We start from the raw sequence: 22,975 nt of genomic DNA on the forward strand, positions 1-22,975 counted from the left end.
GGTTAAAAAAAAGGCTCCACCAAAGCAAGTTTAGAGTAGCACTTCCATCTAGGATGGAGAAATACAATGAAGACAGTACTTGCAAGCGACTCCGACGGACATGCACTCTGGCTTCTACTTTAGCAAAGAAGATGCCTGGAACCATCGATGGCTGGTCTGCCAAGCATAAGCATGGTGTCTTCACTGCCTGTTCTTAGCTTCTAGAAAGGAGCTTCCTTTATCAGATCCAGACCACAGCTGCTACTACATCCAAAACTCACACAATACAGATATTTCATGGTTTATCATGACCTATATAATTACATTTTCTGTCAATTGTAATTATTACAGCAAATAGTAAAATTACCTGAGTGATAATTCATGGTCCCCCAGCTGATAATATATTCTGCTGATTTTATAGAAGGCTTCAGTATTATCATTCTTTAATTTGGCAGCAGCTTTCAAGTCACTAATAGCTTTGCTTGGTTCCCCTTCCTTTATATAACACTCTGCTCGAAGTTCCCGTAGCTCTGCATCCCAAACACAAACCTTAAGAAATCAAAATTAAAGCTTGGTTTTGGTCCATAACACTTCACTTCTTTTCCTTCCCAAAACAAAAATCCCATTTAATTTCACTTTGCCAACTGCAATAGCATAAGGTTCAAGTTGCATGCAGAGATCAAGAAATTAGCATCTCTGCTTCCTGGTGGATGCTGTGATGCACCTGCCCAAATCGAAAACAAAGGCCTGCAAATTTTGTAAATGATTCAATGAGCTCATGCAGGGAGATGAATTAAATCTACTGGCACTACTTAAACTAAGACAGTCTGTTGAGCCTCCAGGAAAGGATATCGGAATCATAAATTATTATATCTTCCCAAAAGAAAAGAGGTAATGAACAGCAAGGACCAAGCTGTCAGTTGTCCTCTAGGAAGAAGCCCATGGGTAAGATGCAGCTCCACAAAATTTGACCTTAGTGTTCAGATTTTAAAAATACAGAAAGGTAATAATGTAACAGTAGGGAAAAAATAATTACTCAAAAGGAACTGCCCACCAAAATTTGGTTTAGAGAACTAATTCTGTGTCTTATCAGTTTTTTGTAAACTATCATTTCAGGAGGAGGCTTTTCTGCTTTTCCCCATTCCCCACCCATAGACAAATTCCCACACTTTAGCAGTTTCTTCACCAAAAGCTCCAATGTTTTAAATTCCAAGTTAACAATGCTAATTTGTATGTGAAGAGTCATAGCAGTTAACTGCTTTTTATTGCATATTTCTATATGACACACAAAATGCCCACACCACTGAGTTATTTACACATACACTATCAGACTACCTATACTAATACATTCAACAAATAGAGATACTTAAGGAACAAGTTGAAAACTGAGCTAGCTATAAACATTTTTAACTTTGTGGGGTTTTTTCTATCTTTTGTTACTTTATTTTCTCAAGACAAAAACTGTCAGAATATTGGCAATGAAAATCCAGACGAAAAAACCTACACCTCCTGTATTTGGCAAAACTTCATTGATTTCAGAACAAATTTTTTCCCAGCTTCCCCAAACACCAAACTGTGGGAAAATAGGAAAGTATAACCAATAAAGCTATCTATAACAGAAGTTTGGCTGAAGTTGTATCTTTAACCCAAACTACAAAACTATTATTTTGACTTTTTCTGCAGCTAGTGCTCAGCCTTCTCCACTCCCTAACTTCCTTACGGAGTCACAGTGCTCAGCAAAACTAAACCAGTTACACCAAGTGTTTTCACATCAGTGAAGAAGTTATTAAACAAAAACACACAGATGTCAGAGAGAAGCTCTTACTTTCCTTTCTCAGGACAATTTTACTTAACACTTACTGCCAAGATTTCATCAAGAAGAGAAATAGCGGCTTCATAATCCTCTTGCTGGTAAGCAGACAGTGCTTGTGAATGCAGGCGTTGCAGCTCATCAGATTTTGTCAGCTGAGTCTGGGCTTCTTTTTCCTCATTATTGCTAGGATTGGATTTGAGCTGCAAACATTAACAAAGAGAGAGACTGAAATGCTTGTTCAAGGATCTCTTTGTCCCATTAACAGTCATATCATGGAGAACTGACTAAAGCTTCAAATAAAGCAAAATTAGTTTCAAAATTCCACTGGAAGTGTTCCTACCTCTAAACTTGAGAAAAAAGGAAGACATTCTGAGCTCCAATACAAGATGTCAGAAGTTAAAGAAATCCGATTCCTCTCCCTCACCATGCTTGATCATTTACCACTGGACATACCACATGCAACAGTCACTGCCCCTTCATCACCCATGGAAGTTGAGCACCTCTCGAATGTAGCCTAATTCACCTCTCTGCAGACAGTTATTAAACACTGGATTCCTCAGCATCAGCAGACAGTATAATCACATGGCATAAATTGCATCTCTCACTTTAAGCACAAAACACATTTATAAATTCATGACAGAAACAAATGAAACATGTCTCAGATAATATTACTGTAAAGCTATGTTTCTTGACATTTTCGCCCCAAAGAGTGGTTACAGCAGCAAGTTAAGAGGCTACAGCTGGGAGAAAGCCTCAGCTGGGATCAGCTGAGTGTTTATGCACCTTTCTTCTAGCTTTAAACAAGTCTAAAATTTTGTCTACAAGGATTCTCAATTCTCAAACCCCTCTCTCTGAGCAAGCAGAAGGGGTTATATGGTATTTGTCTTCATTTGTTTAAACAGCTTTAAATTTTCAAAGAAAAAAAAACAATCTCACAGGCAACTTTGGTGTCACCCAGGAAGATAAATATAGGCCAGAAGGAATCTCAGCCATTCTCTTTGCAAAGCCAGGAAGTAATTTGTAGGATTAGTGTAGCTTGAACAAAGCACTGCTTCATACTTGTTGCTGATCAGAACGACTTCCAAAGTTTTAAAAGGGACAGATCAGTATGACTTCATTTTTTGTTGTTTGTTTTAAACTCAAAACTTGCACTATCTTGCATTCTATACACAGAATGTTGTCTAAAGTGACTGAGTCCTCAAAGACATCCAGTACTTTTTTCTTTCCTCATTTATCTCAAAGTGGCCTCTTCCCTTTTTTTCCACCACTAAGTTCTTGAAACACTCATATTTTGTGCTTATGTCTCTAATGTAATTCAACTTCAGCCCTCAGAAGTCCTTTAACATAACTTCCCCTGGTTCTAACATTTAAGTATATGAAAGGAAAGAGCCTAAATGCAACATCAAAAGCATGCACAGCTCACACACTTTGTCTTCAATTCTTCATTTTAAGTCTTTTTGAACCTTAGGTAGTTGATTCTTGCCAGGTAAAATGAAACAAGTTGTACTTAGACCCAAAAGTTCTCCTTTATTCCCTACACTGTCCGTCAGCAAGAGAAGATGAATTTGATCAAAGAGTTTTCTTCTTTGTAAGCTGATTCCTAATACAAGTCTCAAAGAGGCTTTTTTTCTGGTTAGAACTCTGCTTATAAATCCTTGATGCTATGCATCCACTTTTACCCCAAAATCTAGAGGTTGTAATAGAGGCAAATTTCTGCACCTGTAATTTTAAAAGTACCAAGTCTACAAAATTCTCTGAAGTTGTGAGCTCTTCAGTTCCAGCTGACTTGTTTGATTTCTCCCTCAATTTCTCAGCATTTTCTTCTTAAAAATTAAGAGCTTTTGCTATGGATGAGCTTTACACTTCCATTTAAACTTATCTCACAATAACATTGCACATCTTAGACACACAGTATGTTTCATGTAACTTATTTGGAGAAAAGGTCAGTGGAATATGAAAAGCAATGTTACAATCATGCAGACAAGGCCAACAGTAATAAAGACCATTTGAGTGAAACATCCTAGATAATTCTAGGTAGTACAAAATGTCCAGTTAACAAAGTAAGGAAAATTTTTCAGGCTATCATTCAGACTAAATCCATCAAGCATTTGTGTCTTTCTGCACTATGATCACAGGACTGTCACATCACTACCAATAATGAATCACATTTAAATCTCCTTTTTCTGTGAAATAGTAAGTTTGGGGGTAACAAATCAGAACAACTGCCTGCACTAAGTGTGCTAGATGCCCAAGAAAGGAGCTAGGTATTGAGAAAACTCTTCAGATGAATTTAATACAGGTCTAAGGCAAACCTAACACTCCTCTGCATGCTTCACCAGCAGCCTGAAAGCACAAAGCCAGGGGCTGTGCTCTGCTCAGTTCTGCAGGACAAGCACACTGCTACCACTGAGCTGTTCTCAGCACAGTATCCTTTGCTCTCTTTGAGGTTTACTACATTTAGATTACAACACTAAAGTAGTTGCAGTTTAACTTGCAGCAACAAGAACTAGCCGTGTGTTAACATCAGCTTTCGTTCACTCTACTCCCTCCACCAACCCTGTGCCTAATTCCTTTACAGAAAGTAAAGTACACAGGAACGGCTTTGTTACTGTAAGTAATTGTCTATCACAGATTTACTACTATGTGTGCTGCTTTATTTTATAGCCTTACCTCAGTACAGGGGAGAAACAAACCCTAGCGTAAGCAAAACCCCACTTTCCCCCCTTCAAGTAAGCAAGACTGAAGGTAAGAAAATCATCATCCTCACTCAATTTATCAAGTTGAGTGGTAACAGCATTTGCATGTGTTTTTCTCTGTTACTCTCGGTGATGAAATTAGCTTTGTCCAGAATTTTCCCTCAAGGATTGACTCAAAACTTTGCAACATTACCTTGCTGCACCCAGGACAGTAGGAAAAGGTATTAGAAGTTCAGTTCATGAAACCCAGCATTTATTTTTTTTTTTTTTTGCAAGATCATTATCCTTTTGCAAGATCCTCTCTAAGGATCATTTCTACTCCAAGTAGACAGTCTTGCACTTGCAGTTAAATATCAAGATTTAAAAGTTTTCTGATGGAAAAAGTATTTTAACAAGCTAAACAATTCATGCTGATTGGTTTTCAAGAAGCAACATGACACCCCCACCACATCAAATCTATCATCCCTTATTGTATTTCCCAAGTCCAGCAATGACCTTTCTAACCACACAGAGGTTGCACCAGCACACACAAGGCAACATAAAAATACAACGCAGCACTACTTCAGAAAAATGTTAATAGAAGGACATTGACACAGCCAAACCAGTATATCAGCAGTGACAAAACACTGAAGCAAGACCAATGCTAAACTACCCAGGATCCATCTGCACTTTGTGTGTTGGATGCTGCTATCCTGAAGATGCCATATGCCTGTTTGAATTAATTAGCATATCACAATGTGTTGCACATACATATATCTTACCATTATGCTTTCTGGATCAGCAATATGCTTTTAATTTAACAAGGCTTTACAGCACTGTCTGTTAGCATGCTAAAAAAAGGATCCCCCAAAACAGAACACTTAAACCGGAAATCACTTGGAACAAGTAACTGCTGCTTATGAAGTTTGCTAAGAACCCTTTGCTTCAGGATGTTTTTTTCAGAAGCATAGGGAAAAGTTACAAAACATGGCTAAGCAAATTCAGTGGTTTACCATAACCTCTCCTGCTTTCCAGCTACATAGTCCTACAACTTCCTTTGTAATGGCCCATTAACGATACAGGGAAAAGCTGGGGACTTTGTACAAGAACTCTAATGAAGAAGAGTTACAACCACTTTGAGGGGAAAAAAACCAAAACCATAACCTCAAAAACCATACTCTCAAAGAGCACAGATTAAAGATATATAGGCAGTTCATCTTATAAACAGAAACTGTCAACTCAAAAAACTTCAACACTGTTGTTTGAAAAAAAAATTATTTTTACAACTCCCAAATGTTACAGACACTCTGTTCCTATACCTTGCTTACAGTGGTCCAGTGCCACTAACACAGACATATCTCTACACTTCTAAAGCTGTTTTATGTTCTTGCTTTTCAAACCTAAACACACAGACCATGAAATCAAATAATCTTGTGAAAAACATTCTGAGGGGAACTGAAGGAACCTCCATGGTTTGTATCTAAGATCAAGACATCACACACTCACAGTGCACAAAGGAAAGCCCTGCACTAATACCATATTAAGTAACACAGCTATAATGATAGACAGAAGGAAAAAAATGCAAGGATAACTTAAATACCTTTTATTCTTTAACCAGGAAGCTACAGATAATCACAGTACCACAGAGGGATATATTTGGGAACATCTAATGTTTCTCTAACCACTTTGACGTGGTTAAGAGAGCTGCGAATACCCAACCCAAATTTGCCTAGCAACTGAAATCATGTTACCTTACAGTGCCTTAAGATGGTCTCTCCCACCTACATCCAAAACAGTATTATTACACATACCAACCAACCATGGAAAACAATTGTCCAGTGTATTTTGCCAGAGTCAAGGGCTTCTCTAGACTAGAATGCAATTTGCAGATGTACCGAGCTCAGACACTTGGTCTTGGCTGACATCTAGTGGAGTTGGAAGATGTGCCTTCAGTTTCCAGCTCTGAAGTGATTGTTCTTTTAAGGCAGACAGAATTGCTTATTTAGGACACCTCAATATACAGTATTTATTGCAACAAACTGCAACTACGAATGTTACAGTCAGTCTTAACAAAGACTAGAATTTAAAAGAGACAGTCCTTTCCACACTTTCCAATAGACTAGACAGAAGTTCTATTCTACTTTTGTTCATTCTACAGAATTCAGCTACTCAAAGGCTTGTCATTTTCTCTAGAACACAAGCATAGTCACAGACAACACACAGGGCCGCCAGGATTTGCATCGCTTTTGTCACCTTTCCAGAAGGCCTTCCATCAACCAAAGCACACCAATATTCCTTTTATTTTTAGTAAAAATCACATTTTTACAGATAAACTAAACATTCCAGGGCTTTAATTGCTTGACATAACTGCCGATGTGCCCACAGATCTGTCCTATTGACTTCTATTACTCAGAAACTCCTAACTGAACCAGAAAGAACTTGATATTAAACCACATGAACACTCAAGAAAGTTACAGTAGAGAAACAAATACTATTCATACAGCATGAGCACAGCTTTCTAAAAATCACTGAAGGAGTTCTACTTAATCCTTTTTTCATGTGTAAAATGTGGTCTGTGTAAAGAATTCCATCAGCTTGGTGCATTTGTTGGGCAAAAGGAGAGGTTTCTAGAAATGCAGTACTGCTTAATATGAGAAGGCATGTCTGAATCTCACCCTCTATCCAAACCTCATGATTAAATTCAGCCAACAGGAAGGACAGAGTAGGGTATAAAAAAGACAATCTAAAAATAACACATGAAGGCTGGAGTCTCAAGCGGCTCTGCTCCCAAAAAGGAATACTGCATCCTTTCCAGTCAGGCATTCCCACTGCCTGCTCTCACACTGGCACTGCATCACAAGACAGCCAGTACTGACACAACATAGAGGGCAGGAGTATACAGAGAAACCACTCTGCTTAGCAATCATTTAAGTTTAAAGAAGTTTAGGGTGCTCACCATGAAACTTTTTCCATATACTATGAAACTTTATAGAAACCATTTGAGGATATGATTTTTTTTCTTTTCACTAGGATAGTTTTACTATTACACGTAAAGAATAGTTTTGATGATTTTTTTAAGCTCTACACAAAACCACTGGTCCTACAAGCTGAGAAAGTTTACCTGTCATCCTCCCCTCCATTTAGATGGGTTGAATGTTTCTTGCTTTTTCTCTCCCTCAAAAATGACTGCATCTCCTGAACTGCTGAGATCCCTTTTAAGGAGTGTAACTCAAAGAGAAGGGATAGGAAGAAAAAAAAGCTTTTCAGTGTCTCCACTGGGATTCAACAGATTTCTGGAATATGCTAAGAGAAAACAGCATTTTAAGGATGGCTCATTATATCAGTCACCTTGCAGTTTTGGTAGGCACAGAAAGCAACATTGGGACACTTACTCTTAATGCAAGCATCCTACAGGGAACTACAAACCATATCACTCCTACACATCTGTCCTTGAGCAGTCCAAGTAAAATTAGTCTTCTTAGATTCCACACTCTGACCCAGTTTCTCCAGTTCAAGAGTGGGGAATATTTTAAAGTCTGATCTACTATTCCCTTTAAATCAACACCTGATCCAAACAATCTCTTGTGTGAAATCATGTAAGAGATAACAGATCCACTATTATTCAAGGGTATACAATCTACTTCAAAGGTGGATGGCATTACCAGGAGAAAGCCCATCCCATCTACACAACTATTGCCTCAGGAAAGAAATATTACAACTGAAGGTAAAAACTCTCACATTTAACACCTTGCAGTTCTTTTCTGTAAGCATATGACATTCTCAGGCTCACCTATTCTGGGTGACATCCTGAAACCCTACACATTACAGAAAGTAGGTTGTTTTCCTTCAAATTAAGCCTTTCCTTTCAGTGAGGAGGATGGATAGAGTAAAAGATTGTTTCAGTTTTTAAATACAGCATTTCCACCCAATCTTTCCATGACACTCATCTTCTGCAAACTCAAACATATGACCAGGCTGCTGCATTCCTACTGAGTTACACTTGACTGCAGATTTAGACCCCATGCACTACTAATGTGGGATGGCCCAAGTACATCTCCAATTTACCTCCAGATTTGGACACCAAAGTTTGCTGACGAGCTACATGCTCACCCAGAATGAGAGCATTCTAATTAGCTGATAACCAGCCAACACAGTGAGAGGCTAGAGGGCTGTTCAGATCCTGACCTACATTTATTCAGTTAAGAAGCAGAATCATACACTGTATGCTCTGTTCACATGAAAAACACACTATTTTAGGTGGCCAAGTCTACAACTAAACTCTAGCTTCAGATCCCACTGGCATTTTTTTGCATCATATCTTTTAGTAGCAGATGGAACTTTCATTTCAAGGTACAACTTAGTCCTTTCAGCTTTTGACCACTGACTTAAAATAAGACCCCTACTGCTCTTGGTAGAAAAGAGAGGGTCTGGATTCAAGTCTTGAAATCATTTAGAAAGCTATTCAATACCTAACACCTTCTTCCTTCTCTCCTCCCCTCTCATTTACAAAAAACAAAACCCAAAGGACCACAGAATATCAACACACTTCACAGCATTGTGACTAATTTCCTCTCCTCTTGAGATTAAATGCAATTTCATATTTATATGGAAACATACTGACAGAGTATACCACATATTTTAGAGATGCAGAGAACTGGTAGAATAAGCAGTCTGACTACCTAAAAAAATTTAGAAGAAAAAAAGGGAAACCTTTCAAAGAAATAGGTATTCTTCTTAAAAGATTCAAGGTATGTAGTGTAATCTAATCTCCTCCTCATATGAATAAATTAAACTATTACAAATGATTACTTTAATATTGGCTCATTTTTCTTGAATATACTGTACTTAACTGAGAATTGTGTTCTTCAAAAGAGACCACTTGCCAGTTCTCTAAGTACATGGGCAATGCTGTTCACAGAACAAAGGAAGCTGGAAGTAAGATTTAGAACCAATATGGTATCTTCTTAAGCCAGCTTCTGAGAAGAAACTCTGTTCCACTTCAGATTTAAAGCCTGAGGACTGAAATTATTTGACTGACCAAAGGCAGCAATCTAAATTTTTGCAGCTAGTTTGGCAAAAGGGAAAGATACTTGGCAGTTGACTGAAGAAACAATTCCACACGCAGCATTAAGCAATATTTCACAGAACAGGAACTGCAAAGAGATACACACACACACAAATTCACAATTGCTACTGCAGCAACTGTGTCCTCAGTTACCCAGAGCTCAACGACGCTCTCCCACATTTGCAATCAGCAGGGTTGCACTGCTATCAGACCACACACTCCTAAGAAACTCACAGGGGAAGCAGCAGCAGCTGGAGGAGCCATTGCTACATAAATTTCAGAATAAGCTACTGCAGCTCTGCTACAAACACAGACTGCCTCCTGCAAGAGCCACTCCTCCCAACTGTCCTGTAGAGCATATGGGATAACCACTCCGGGTTTGTCATCCACGTTCACTAACAGGATTTCCATTAAACATCTGCAACCTGCAACACACAACTACTTTCTCCACCACACTCTTCAAGGAAAGTTAACATGATGGCACTAGTTACACCTGCAAATTCTATTTATTTTGGCATAAGAGACAGCTGTTCAAACTAGAAACTATTGAAGAATAAGCAAGAATAAGAATTAATCTTATTTATACTCATATTTACATGAATTTTGTGCAATAGAGAGGAAATCAAGCTTCACATTCTCTTAAGGACCTTTCTCCTGGGGTTAGATCAGTTTACTTGTGCAGTGTAGGGCTAAAAAACACCCATCGAAACTATAAACAGTCCAAGTGAGTTTATGAATGAAGATTGCTCCCTAGTACAGCTGTCATCAAGCAGAGATCGTGAAGAGTCAAGTACACACAAAGAAGACTTTTCGAAATGCTACATTGTTTCAGTCAACACTCGATTTCATCCTCATCACTACACTGCAACTTTACTGGTCATTTATTCATACCAGGTAGCTTAGCTACCGCTTTAAAGAGCAGGAAAGACAAATCCAGGCATGCATACCATATATACCATAGAGCATCAGAGCTGAGATATGACCTTGGCTCAGAATCCAACCTTGAAAGCAGTGATGTAGTTCAACTTAGGTTTCCAGCTTACCACGTTTTTAAAGTCATCCTCTGCTTCATCAAATTTTCCTTGCTTAAGCAGTAAGTGTCCCCTCTGTAATCTTGCCTGAAATGAAACATCAGATAATTTCTTTTGATTTACAAACAGGAATTCAGCAAAGTATGAACACAAGTTTGAAAGTACAAAACTTCAGTTTCCTTCAGCAGGAAAAAAGAAGTTTGATTTTAGTACAGCTAACAAGCTGAAATAGAGATCACAACACCCATTCTTTGTCTTCTACATTTAACAATGTTTTTATAAGGCCTCTTTAATGGTAAAGTATTGTTCTGCACCAGAGCAATACTTTGTTTTTGAGGGACAAAAAGCAGTCACAGTTTTTATGAGCACCTGCAACTCATGGAAAGAACTCATTTGAAGACTTGCGCAAACAAAAGTGAATGTTGACTTTACATCACTTTCCTGATTATAACTGCTTACAGATTAAGAAAATAGCATAAATAATAAACAATAAATAATTACCACATTTAATTCTTCCACTAAATTCAGAATAATAGAAACAATGTGCAAAGACAAGTTATTTATTTATAAGGCTTTGATTTATGATAGGATGTTTTCTTACAACAATGAATTTAACATTTGCTTCTTCATTGTAAACTATACAGGACATGCCACTGCCCATGGAAAAGGCAGATGACAGAATCAGACAGAGAGGACTCCAGCATCACTCTCCAAGTAGTGAGGCAGCCTCCATATACAGTAGGCACAAGTGAGAAAGGAGTAAGGTAATCAGAACCTGCAACAATCCCATAGGAAGGCAGTGAGATTAGGACAGTTCCTGTGGAGAAGAGATCTCTCAAATCAAATGCTGATTAAGACAGAAAAAAAAGAGAAAACTGTGTGCTCTCTTCTCCCTGACCCAGATGGCACAGCCTTGGTGACAAAGAGAAGAATAACCACAAGTGAGAAAACGGAAGAGTTTAGCAAAAATCCATGAAGAACATGTACTTAATAAACTACTAGTTGTTCAAATAACTGGCTAGACTGTACTCAGCATAGCTGCAAATTAAAGCACATACACCACTATTATTTTATCCTATTTAAAGCCTTCAGAGTGTATTCTCTATTCCTGTTGAGCAAAATCTGACAAAAAACCCCCAACCTTCTTTGAAGCAGGTTTGTTTTTTTTTACACTTGATTCTTCTTCAATTCCAGTAATACTTACTGATGTGAAATCCTGCTTTAATTCAACCACTTTACTTAAATCACGAATTGCAGCTTTAGATTTGCCCATGGCTAAGTACACTGTGGCTCTTCTGTAATAAGCAATGTAGTTATCAGAGTCTCCTTCTGCAAATGAACAAACAATAATCAGAATACTATCTTAAAGCAACTTCTGAAATAGAAGAAAGCTACTGTCCATATTATCTTTCTTCAGTTTCGCTTTCTTCATGTACAGCGAAATTGTAATGACTAAAAATATATTAACTTACTTTTAAGCCACTGGAAACAATGGTATTTATTAAGACACAGCATTTGTAACATTATCCAAGCAGTATTTTCTATGCAGTTTGATAATGTAACAATAAAGATTACAGAAACACAGTAAATGCCACATAATTGAGAGCACTGGAGGTTAAATATGTACATGTTTTTTTAGCTTTGCACAGAACAGCCACTACATACTAACCCTTCACCTCCAGCTGTAGGCCTACATGTGAAAGCACGTTAATTCATCATTTTCCAGCCCAGTCCTTGATCACCAAATAGGATGCAAGAAAATAACGAGTACGTTAGTCCAACGCCATCACAGACACAAACTCTTTCTATCATCCACTGAAATAGCAGCAACTTCTTTCTCGAATAATAAAATGGGCACCAACACCCCCTCTCATCAGCACACAAATGCATAAGCCTTATCAAAGCCTAAAGGCTAACTGCAGGGCCCATACACTCTATGTTGTCTTCTGGTCAAAATTCCAAGATCCAGCAATTTTAACTCTCTCTAGGGTAGCACATACACATACACCCGTACAGGAGGCAAACCTCAGTCTCTGAAACCAAAAACAATTTTCTTAACATTCTTCTCTATGCAGGTATTTCAAACAAAAAGGTAACAGTTACTGTAGGCTCTCAAGGAAAAGTAACTTAAACCACCCAACCAATCATATGCAGTAAAAGACAGGAAACTTTTTACTGTACTATTAAAAACATAATAATCAACCCAGAATTTGTGCACAAGAACATCCATATGAAGCATTTTTCTTCCTCACTTCATCTGAGGTTAAGTTGAATTTTCAAATAAATGAAAGAAATAGCATTGCCAAAAATCGTATGGTTAGCAACCGAGTTTCATAGCTGGCCATCTCCATTACCAAACCACTAGTTCAGTTCTCACTGGAAAAGATATCTGCACTCTTGCTCTACAATGTCTTGGCTGTGGAAATGCTAATCTCCAGGGTTCAAGTTTAATAACTCCCACACTGCATGCCACCTTGCCAGGATTATGGGCATCAAATAAATTCACATACATCTCTGTAGGCTACAACTACAAATCAACAATTGAAATTAAGGAACTTTATTAATACACAAAGATGAAAGATAGGAAAAAGCTAACAGAGAAAAGCACCAGATAGATAGTTTTGCCTCAGTACCCCAGTAACAGCAATGAACACCAGCTGACACCCAGAGAGAAGTTATAAGCCATCAACTTGATGGGATTAAAGAAAGAGTTGCAAATTCAACTGAAGAAAGATAATATGGACAGTAGCTTTCTTCTATTTCAGAAGTTTGCAAAAAACAAAAACAGGCTGGTTGAGGCAAGACAAAGAGATCTATGTACCTCACAGCCTTCAATCCTGTAGTACAGATAAAAAAGAATTCATGCCCCTTCTACAAGCACAGTTGGCAAATCATGCTTAAAATCTTTTCAAAGAGGCAAAACACGAAGAAGTAGTAGTCTGATGAAAATTAGGCAATCAGGCTCAAATTAGCATCCAACTAAGAATCCCATCAAGGTCACAACTGAAGTGGTTACACCATAGTTCTACAAGCTGCTCAAGCACAGTTGGCAAAGCAGAGGGTTTCACCTGCAGGCACCTCACTGTTCCTCCCACCTCATACCACTGCTGCCTCTGCACCACCACCAGCAACTGCACGGCCACAGCCTCCACTGGACTTCTCACCAAATCCAAGTTAAATCTTCCCGACCAATAGTAAAGGAGTAAGTAAACCACGCTGTAATGCAGATCCCACAGAAATGCTTTGGCAGCAACACACAAACAAAAGGAGTAATAGAATGCCTCTTGGAATGGGGAGCTTCCACAACACAGAAAAAAAGGAAGTTGTCCCCTCCACTCCCTTATATAAAGGAAGTTGATCTCAAACTTGTAGCACCAGTTTCACTGAGGTATCACACACTTCAAGATTTAATTAAGAAAAAATAAAAAGGGAGAAAGACTATTCTAAACATTAATTTTTTTACAGACTTGGATGGAAGTCAGCCTTTCAAAGACATACTTTGAAAAATGTCATAGATATAAAACCTCATCGTGATGGCATTAGATACACAGGGAATACCTCATTAAAAGATATCAGAATCAATTATAATTCCTTTCATACAGCTCACTTGCAGAACAGCAGTGACTTCGTGTTTATGTATGATGTAGTTAATTTTTCTTTTATCAAAACCAAAGGATAAGTATTCTACTGCATCTCTGTTGGCTCCTGTCCAAACTGCTGCATAAGGGTGCCCCAATTTCTATGACTCATGGAATGCAATTTGTAAGAAAGCAGGATACTTAATGAAGCAAAAAAACCCACCCAAAGGTATTTCAGTGCAAGAGTCATTCCCTGAGATACATACCTATAGCTGCATGAAAGTGAGATAAAGCATCTGCTAGCTGTCCTGCAGCCAATAATTTCTTTCCCATTTCAAGTTGTTTTTCTACTTCTGCATTTATTCCACACTCAGCTCCTTAAAGAAAAACAAAAAGATCAAGGTTTGGAATGACCAGTTTGATTATACCAAACAAACACAGTGATAAAACATCTAACAAATTATTGAAATGGAGGCAGAAGTCACATCTTCCTGTACTTTCGATTATCTGAGTGGTCTTTTCCAAACTACTTGATTCTGTGGTTCTGTAAAGCAACCTGCAGCCTACTAAGCTCATAGCATGTCCAAATAAGGATGTGTCAAACTAGATAAAACATCATAAAGCACCACATTGTGACAAGTCACCAAATACGCATTTCTACTCCTGTCTATATATTCAGTAATACACTTTTGCACATCAAGATTTTTACATCAACTACAAATACAGTTTGACCAACTACATTTCTGTGCTGGCTTTCAACCTCAGAGGAACCTGGAAAAGTACTCATAACTCACAGAGAACAAATATACAAAGGCTAAGTTAAATTTCATGACCGTGATGTTATGTCAGTACTTAACTGAGAACTGTTAGCTACTTAGAGACCGGCTTCTCACCTATTGCACTTTTGTCTCATCTTCATAGCTCGCACTTCCAGAGCGAAGTTTTGACAAAAATAATTAAAAATTCTCACTCCCTTTTCATTTAACCAGTAGCATGAAAATCATACTAAGGTAGTAATTCTTGGAAGTGCCAGTTTCAGTTTAAAGCTAATAAATTGCTGCTGCTCAACCAACAGCAAAAGACTACTGTTAAGAAATGAACAGCTGAGTGCAGGTCCATGCTGTACATACATCAATTCAGCAACAGGTTTTTCATTGGTCCTGCTTCCAGCAGTCTTCAGATGAGGGCAGAATTTCACTACAAATTACCTACCAGCTTGTGACTATTAAAACTTTTACACTACCAGTAGTTTCCTTTTCCTAATGCCTAAATTTAAGCAAGGGAATACACTGGAATCCTGAATAAGCATATTACATTAAAACCCAGTGATTCATAATTTATTTCACTCAGGTTTTGTATTGAGCTAATTCAGATAGGCATTTGAATTAATTTTAAATATGAAAACGTAGTCACACTTGGAAGCTGTTTCTCACAGGTTGAATAAAAGCATTATACTACACTGATATCCAAATTTCTCACACTGAAAGGTAATTAAACAACAAAGTATTTGTAATGAAAAAACAGTAATTTCTGATCACCAAGTCATCAAGATTTTAGACCCAGGAGTTCACAACACCTGGGATCTTAATTTAATTTTCTTTCCCACTCCTTAATACAGTTTCATAATTCCTTTAATTCCATAAGAAAATCATGGAGTTGTCTATACTAAAGTGAATAAAATACCCCACATATCCACTAGACAAAGCTTTGTCTACTAACAGATTGATAATAATTCAGCAAACTGGACTCAAGGGCTTCAGATAAATTGTTTTAGAACAATAACAGCAAACAAATTCCTTTTTTTAATTAATGGAAACTACTTTATGAAATAAGCCCCAAATTTCCAGTGAATACTTTTTTGTTTAAGTAGATGACATTAAAATAACAATTATTTATCATATAGACAATTTGAGGATCTTATTAAATGACATATTTTAAAATAAATTCTAGGTATGTATAGCTCTGAATACAATACAAATAGCTCCACTGATAATGGACAGTAATTTTTTTTCCACACAAAAAATTTTTCCAGGAAGTTTTTATATAAACATCCAATTTTTAGAAGGACATTCTTCCTTGCCCGTTTTGCTGCTTCTCTAGGTTTGATCAAGTAGTCCAGTGTCCTCTAAAATGATAAAAGCACGCATTGGAGAAAAAAATCAACACAACAAAAGAACTCAAAACAGTTTCAAGCATCTGAAGGAGTGTCCTTGTTTCCCATTTAGTCACACCAGGGTAGGTCCAAGAATATATTTTTCCACAATAAGCTGCACCTACACAATTTGGTGTCTTTCAAACACATTATGTTCAGTACAGTTCGACAGTTACATAATCCTTTAGGCAGGAGAGATGTCTTTTTCTGTGAGAATACTGAGGGCAATTAATAAAAGAAATGGGACGGGTGACCACAGTGGCAAACAAGTAAACAATAAAAGCAGGAGTAACATAAATAAAGAAGGCAAATTGTGAAGGACTGTAGGTTCCCTGCAGAACAAGACTAATTATACTTGACATACATTAAACCTTGGCACTGCAAATAGCTGAACATCATAAACTGATGTGTCAATCTCCAGAAGCAACCTGTACCATCAGCCTAATCATGATGAAAAGTGACATTTACTGTAACTACTCAGGAACACTGTATGCTGACCTGATAGTTGGGCTGCTTATTCACAGAAATCTATTGCTTATTCGTTGTCTGGCTGTAGGCAAACAACTGCTCTAACTAAACCAGCCCACAACAGACATCTGAAAACTGATAACATAAGCACAGGAGTCCAAGGACTCAGATTCTGTGCAACTATTTGGGTACCTATTCACTGTGTGGTCTAGGAATGAGTCTAAAAACTAAAGTTCAGTCAGAGCAAAAAAACCAAATCCACCCCACAGAGCTTTTTCCAACAGATACACAGTCATTGGTGAGCTGGATACCAAGGGCCCAGCTGAAGAAGCTCTGTATGCTCCAGCAAGAAACTAAATTTACACAACAGACATGCAAGCATAATATTTATTTTTAAAACTTCCAAATATTTTAATTTGAATATGATTTCTAAAGCCTGACTAATTGTTATCTATTCACCAAGGGCCTCAGATGACCACACACAGGAGACCCAGCTGTCAAATCAAGTCAGATATTCTGGATAAATTCAGGGTCTGTAGTCCTGGTACTGCTGCAAGAGTGAAAGAGTCAAAAAAAACCCCCAAAACCCACAAACACCAAAATACCCAATCAAACACAAAACCCCAAACTATTCCCAGATAACTGGTACCAGCCCTGACAACTCACGGGACAACAGTTAGAAGGCACAGGGAACATAAGCAGGTGCAGGTAACCTGTTTTTCCAGATAAATGCACTCACTTCAAACAAATTGTAACTTCCTGGTAGGATTTCTGTTTTATTAGAATAATTGGTGCTAATATGTAGGTACCTAAGTACACAAACTTCAACCATATCCTCATATAATCGGTCACATCCGCAGTGTAAAAACTCAAGGAAGCCCTGCAACCCGAGAAGAGTTTCAAGATGTTACGTTTATCTACATACTCCTCTTTTTCCTCCTCCATAAAATTTCCGCCTTTTTTTTTAAATCTTGTTCCTAAGCTGAGTAACAAGACTATGAAAATAAACAGAATTAATTCCTACTCTGTAAGAGAAAAAGTTGTTTCAAAGGCAAAGAAGAAGCGCATATGTCACTAATCTTAACTACACTCATCTAAACCTTTTTTCTTACATAGAGGAGCTTAATGATTGTCTCATCTTGTCTTTTGCAAAGTTTTTTGATCAGAATGACCCTGTGTTTAGCACAACCGGTCTTAAGTTCGCTGTTATTTTTAAACAGGTTTAGGCTTTAATTTATGTATGTCTGCAAGTATGGTTTTCAAGCACAACACTGAACAAAGTAAGATATGGACAAGCAACCACAGTTTCAGAAGCAATACTTCTGAGGTTCACAGAGTCTCAGAGTATCCAGCTGAGCCACTGTAACTTCCACCCATCAAGTTTTTATTCCTTCTGTTTGCAAAGCAAGTCGGTAAATATAGCTGAGAGTGGCAAACAAAAAGCCCCGCCCCCAAGTAGCCTTTGCTATTTGGAGCGAGTTAAAAAAAAAGCTCCCGAACTCAGGGCTGAAACACACGGTGGGGGGAGGAAAAGAAACACTTGATGCTTGTGGTCCAACAGTAACGAACTGAGCTCTATACACTCAGAGCCCATTTATTCTTCCCCATATTACATTTCCTTTCTTCTACTGCCAGGAAGGAGAGGGCGAAAGTGAACAACACTCCTCTGTCCTCCTTAGCAGCCTCTTTTTGTTGTGATTAGTGTGGACAAACAGCCTCGAAGAATGGATCTTCCCAAGAGAGGATCTGCGTCAAATCCAGCACAAGTCCGGGTATTTGAACAGGTGGAACTCAGGGAGTACAACAGCGACCTGTCACAATCACCAAGTATTCTAAAACCTTTTTGGTGCATTTTCCAGCCAGATATAAATAGACACAATTGTAAGATACAAAGTTAATACAGAATGATTCTTCCACAGATTCATGACTCAGATGACACAAGGCAGACTTCTATTATAAAAACATTAAGATACAAATTTAGATGTGAATATGAACTCATCTTTGAGCTCGAAGATGAGTAATATTGGGGGGGGGGGGGGGAATCTAGATACTTAAATAATGTAAGCCCCCCTCCCCTAAGTTCTCTAAATACACATTCTGGAAAAATGAACTCATGAACTAAGAGGGTAGTTTAGTAAACAAGATCCAGAATCACCACTTCTCATTCTGTTACTGAAGTCTACATCTTTATTAACTGAAGTTAAGAAAATGTCCCCCAAATTAGGCAATGTGACTTTATAAGTCCAAATAGCCATTAAATCACATACTTCAAATAGGTTGGCAACTCTAAATAAAAGAATCCTAGCAGGAGCACCACTGTCAAAATCTCAGGGGGAAAAGAAAAGTATACTTTGACAAAAGTTATTGCTTGTCTTCTAACACCACTAGAATGCGTATTAAAAAAAAAGGCAATTTGACACCACAGTATGTAGTCTTATAAGACAGAGTATCTGCCACAGTATGTTCCTGTTGCCACCCGGTCAGCTGAACTATTCTTTAATTTGGTGTATCAACTGAATATTTAATGTTAGCCTTCAGCCCACAGACTTATTCTGACTATTGATACCTTTAGTTCCACTTCATCTGCCACTGCCAGTTAAAGAACGTCCCTCAGGTGAAACTCTGACAACAAACACTATTGTATAACCGAGTTAGAAATTGAACAGAAACCTGTGAAAAAATTCTGGCTACACAGGTGTTGCTGACAGCATACTCTGAGAGTAAACAACCCGCACGAAGTGCAGATAAGCTGAACCTCAAATACTAATGGTGAGAGGGGGGAAAAAAATAAAGGAACAACAGAAACCATAACAACAAAACACAATCAGGAACAAATGCAACACAACTGTCAGAAGCCTCAGCGAATCTGTACGTGTGGCACTAATACCGGCTGTGGCCGAGGAGGGCCACTGGAAAAACCTCTGAACTTGGAACTAAACGAAATCCATACCGGAGTGAGACATTCACGGACAGCACGGAACGGCCGATGCTGTCCCTCCCCAGCACCCGAAGACACCACGGCATCCCGAGGGCGCACAGTGGCTGTCGGTAGCCTCACCCCATCCATGAGCAATCCCGGGAAAGCGAAGCGAACACACACAGCGAGCCACGTCAAGCCGCACCACCAAGAACTCCGATTAACCCCAGCAGCTCACTGGCAGCGGCGGTGCCCTCATTACGCACCCTCCGCCACCGCCCCGACTGATGAGGTGGCAGCGCTGTACCTCCCTCCTCACACCCTTTCTCTAAACACTTCCCCCGTCCCACGGCCGGAGGGGTGTGTGTGCCCCGCCGCCATGGCGGACACCGCACGGCCCGACTGACAGCCTGGCAGGAGGAGCGGAGGCAGGACGAGCAGCCCCCAGCTGGCACAGCCGCGGGCCGAGCCGCGGCCTGTCCCAGGCCCGGCAGGCCGCGGGCGGAGGGGCGGCACAGCCCCCGGAGCCACACGGCCCCCGGGCTAGGCCGGGCCGGGGCTCCCTCCGCTGCCCCCTCAGTGACTCCCGCCCGGCGCTCACCCTGGTACTGCAGGTCGAGGAGCACGAGCAGGAAGGGCAGCGCGGAGCCCAGCCGCCCGGCGGAGGCGCCGGGGGACACCATCTCCTCCCGCTCGGCTGCCGCCCGGTCCCGACAGTGGCGGCTCCGGGCCCGGCCCGACCGACCGCCGGCTGCGCCTCCAGCGGGGAGGGTCGTGGGCGACGCTGATTGGCCGCGCCGCGCGTGCCCGCCCCTGCCTTGGGCCCGCCGCCGGACGTGATGGAGCTGCGCGAGCGCGCCCGACCCGGCCCGGCCCCGCCCGGGCGCCGTGCCCGGTGCAAAGATGGCGGTGCCCGCCGTAGAGATGGCGGCTTCGGCGCCGCCCACGGCGACGTACCCTGAGCAGAGAGGGTGGCGGCGCCGCCCCAGGCCGCCCGCAGAGAGAGGCACCCGGTCGCAGTGTGCCTGTCTGCCTCTGCATTTCATCTCCTGTCTCTTTGCCCACCCGCACCCTGCCGATGCTGACATCTCGAGAGTCAGAACAGTTAACAATTTGCTCCGAGAGTTATGGAGAATGAGAACGGGATTACGAAACAATCTTGCCTTATCACAGAATTTCCTGAGTTGAAAGGGACTCACAAGGACTACAGAGTCCAACTTCTGCCCCACACAGGACCATCCGCAAGAATCACACCACGTACCCAAGAGTATTGTCCGAATGCTTCGTGAACTCTGTCAGGCTTGGTGCTGGGACCACTTCCCTGGGGAGCCTGTTCCAGTGCGTAACCACCCTCTGGGGAAGAATCTTTTCCTAATATCCAACCTAAACCCCCCCCCGACACAACTTCAGGCCATTCCCTTAGGTCCTGTGACTGGTCACTTCAGAGAAGAGATCAGTGCCTGCTCCTCCTCTTCCCCTCATAAGGAAGTTGTAACTGCAATGAGATCTCCCCTCAATCTCCTCTAGGCTGAACAGGTCAAGTAACCTCAGCCACTACCTCATACAGCTTCTCCTCAAGGCCCTTCACCATCTTCATTGCCCTCCTTTGGACACTCCCTAATAGCTTAATATCTTTCTTACATTGTGGTGCCCAAAACCGCACACAATATTCAAGGTGAGGCCACACCAGTGCAGAGCAGAGTGGGACAAGCTGGTGATGCTTTGCCTGATGCAAAGGCACCTCCCTGGACCAGCTGGCGATGCTCTGCCTGATGCAAAGGCGCCACAGGTCCCCGTGCTGGCGTCTTGAGTCCAGCAGTGGGAGATTGCAACCACCCGACTCAAGAAACTCAAAAGATGAGAAAGATTGAGCATGTGGACTAATTAGCATGAGAACGGAGAGAATCATTTAACTAATAGAAAGTAGAATGCTAATTAATAAGAAAACTAATAAGAAAACTAGGTAACTTGTAGCCAATGAACTGTGATTTCTTTGTTTACTAAAGCATATATACAGTGTAAAATTTTGAGAATTGATGTGCTTGATTTGTGGAAGACTTCGACCTTGCACCCTGCACAGAATAAACAATGTCTCCTTTCTAAACTAGTCTCTGTGTCTGTGTTTAGAGAGTCCCTAAACTGGCAACACTAACTCAGCCAGGCTTCTCTAGCACCAAGGAGGGTTTTATTCCAGGTCCATCGGAGTGTGCTCTGCAGATGCTGGCAGAAGGACATGGGCTGCTTACCCCTGCTCCTCCCAGGAGTGGAATGGCTGCAGGCAGGTTAGTGAAACAAATTTAACACTGTCAGTATCAAGGGCCACCTTTTGGGGTATTATGGTTGCTGTCACTCTTCATTCTTCAAAGACAGTATGTCTGGACTACTCAAATTGTAGAAAAATTGGGCAGATGCCAGAAGTAAATTCCTCCTGGTTCTTTATTGCTGTGACTGACACAGCCATAGAGCAGAGAAAGGCAAGTGTGACCGCAAACTGAACTTGATTGCTCCTGGGATGCAATGCCATTTTCCACTGACAGCAAAGCCAAGATAGCCAGCATGGCCCTAGATGTACACTGACCTCCAGGCATGCCAAAAAAGCAATAAGGAACTTACCAGACTCCAGAAAAACTGGTGTTAGACTTTACAGAGCACGATATTTTCGTGCTGGAAGTTTTGGTTGGAATTGGGATTGTTCAGGCTGGAAAAGAGAAGGCCTCAAGGTGATTTACTTGCAAGCTTGCCTGAAGGGAGCCTACAAGAAAGATGAAAAGGGACAAGGGCATTTAAGTGACAGGACAAGGGAGAGCGCCTTTAAACTAAAATACAATAGGTTTAGATTAGATATTAAGAAACACCTTACTGTGAGGGTGGTGAGGCACTGGAACAGGTTTCCCAGAGAAGTTGTGGATGCCCCATCTCTGGAAGTGTTCAAGACCAATTGGATGGAACTTTGAGCAACCTGGTCTAGGGGGAGGTGTCCCTGCCCACAACAGGGGGATTGAACCTAGATAGTCTTTAAGTTCCCTTCCAACCCTAATCTTTCTATGACTCTGTGATTCTGCAAACTGAAAGCAAAGCCTATGTAAGATAGCATGCAATCTAATGCATATTTTTGGAGATCTCTCATCCTTTTTCTTTTTCATAAGGAAAATACAGTATTCTTAGCTACCACAGAAAATCTAATCCTGTATGTGCCTAGTTGTTCAAACTATATCAAATGGTTTCAAATTTTTTTTGGATAAACAATTCATATTAGGGACATATTCTATGTTATACCCCACAAACGTTAAAAAAAAC

General features: G+C 40.3%; 1 protein-coding gene across 2 annotated transcripts in view; it reads right to left on the bottom strand.

Moving 5' to 3' along the window:
- The window catches only part of DNAJC3 (DnaJ heat shock protein family (Hsp40) member C3), a 29,460-nt gene extending 8,995 nt beyond the window's left edge, over window positions 1-20,465 (bottom strand). Inside the window, exons 1-6 of one of the 2 annotated variants that reach the window (XM_051780615.1) lie at window positions 20,280-20,465; window positions 14,408-14,518; window positions 11,768-11,892; window positions 10,576-10,650; window positions 1,840-1,992; window positions 347-528 (exon numbers count right to left, since the gene is read on the bottom strand). In XM_051780615.1, the coding sequence (XP_051636575.1) occupies window positions 347-528; window positions 1,840-1,992; window positions 10,576-10,650; window positions 11,768-11,892; window positions 14,408-14,518; window positions 20,280-20,361 (728 nt within the window). In that variant the 5' untranslated portion in view covers window positions 20,362-20,465. Of the gene's footprint in view, window positions 1-346; window positions 529-1,839; window positions 1,993-10,575; window positions 10,651-11,767; window positions 11,893-14,407; window positions 14,519-19,711; window positions 19,874-20,279 lie in introns of those variants that run through there. The other variant, XM_051780616.1, reaches the window with a different exon arrangement.
- Between the last annotated feature and the right edge of the window lie 2,510 nt (window positions 20,466-22,975).

This window comes from Manacus candei, unplaced genomic scaffold (assembly GCF_025592945.1).
Source record: "Manacus candei isolate 608988 ecotype Guabito, Panama unplaced genomic scaffold, ASM2559294v1 h1tg000014l, whole genome shotgun sequence".
Lineage (NCBI taxonomy): Eukaryota > Metazoa > Chordata > Aves > Passeriformes > Pipridae > Manacus > Manacus candei.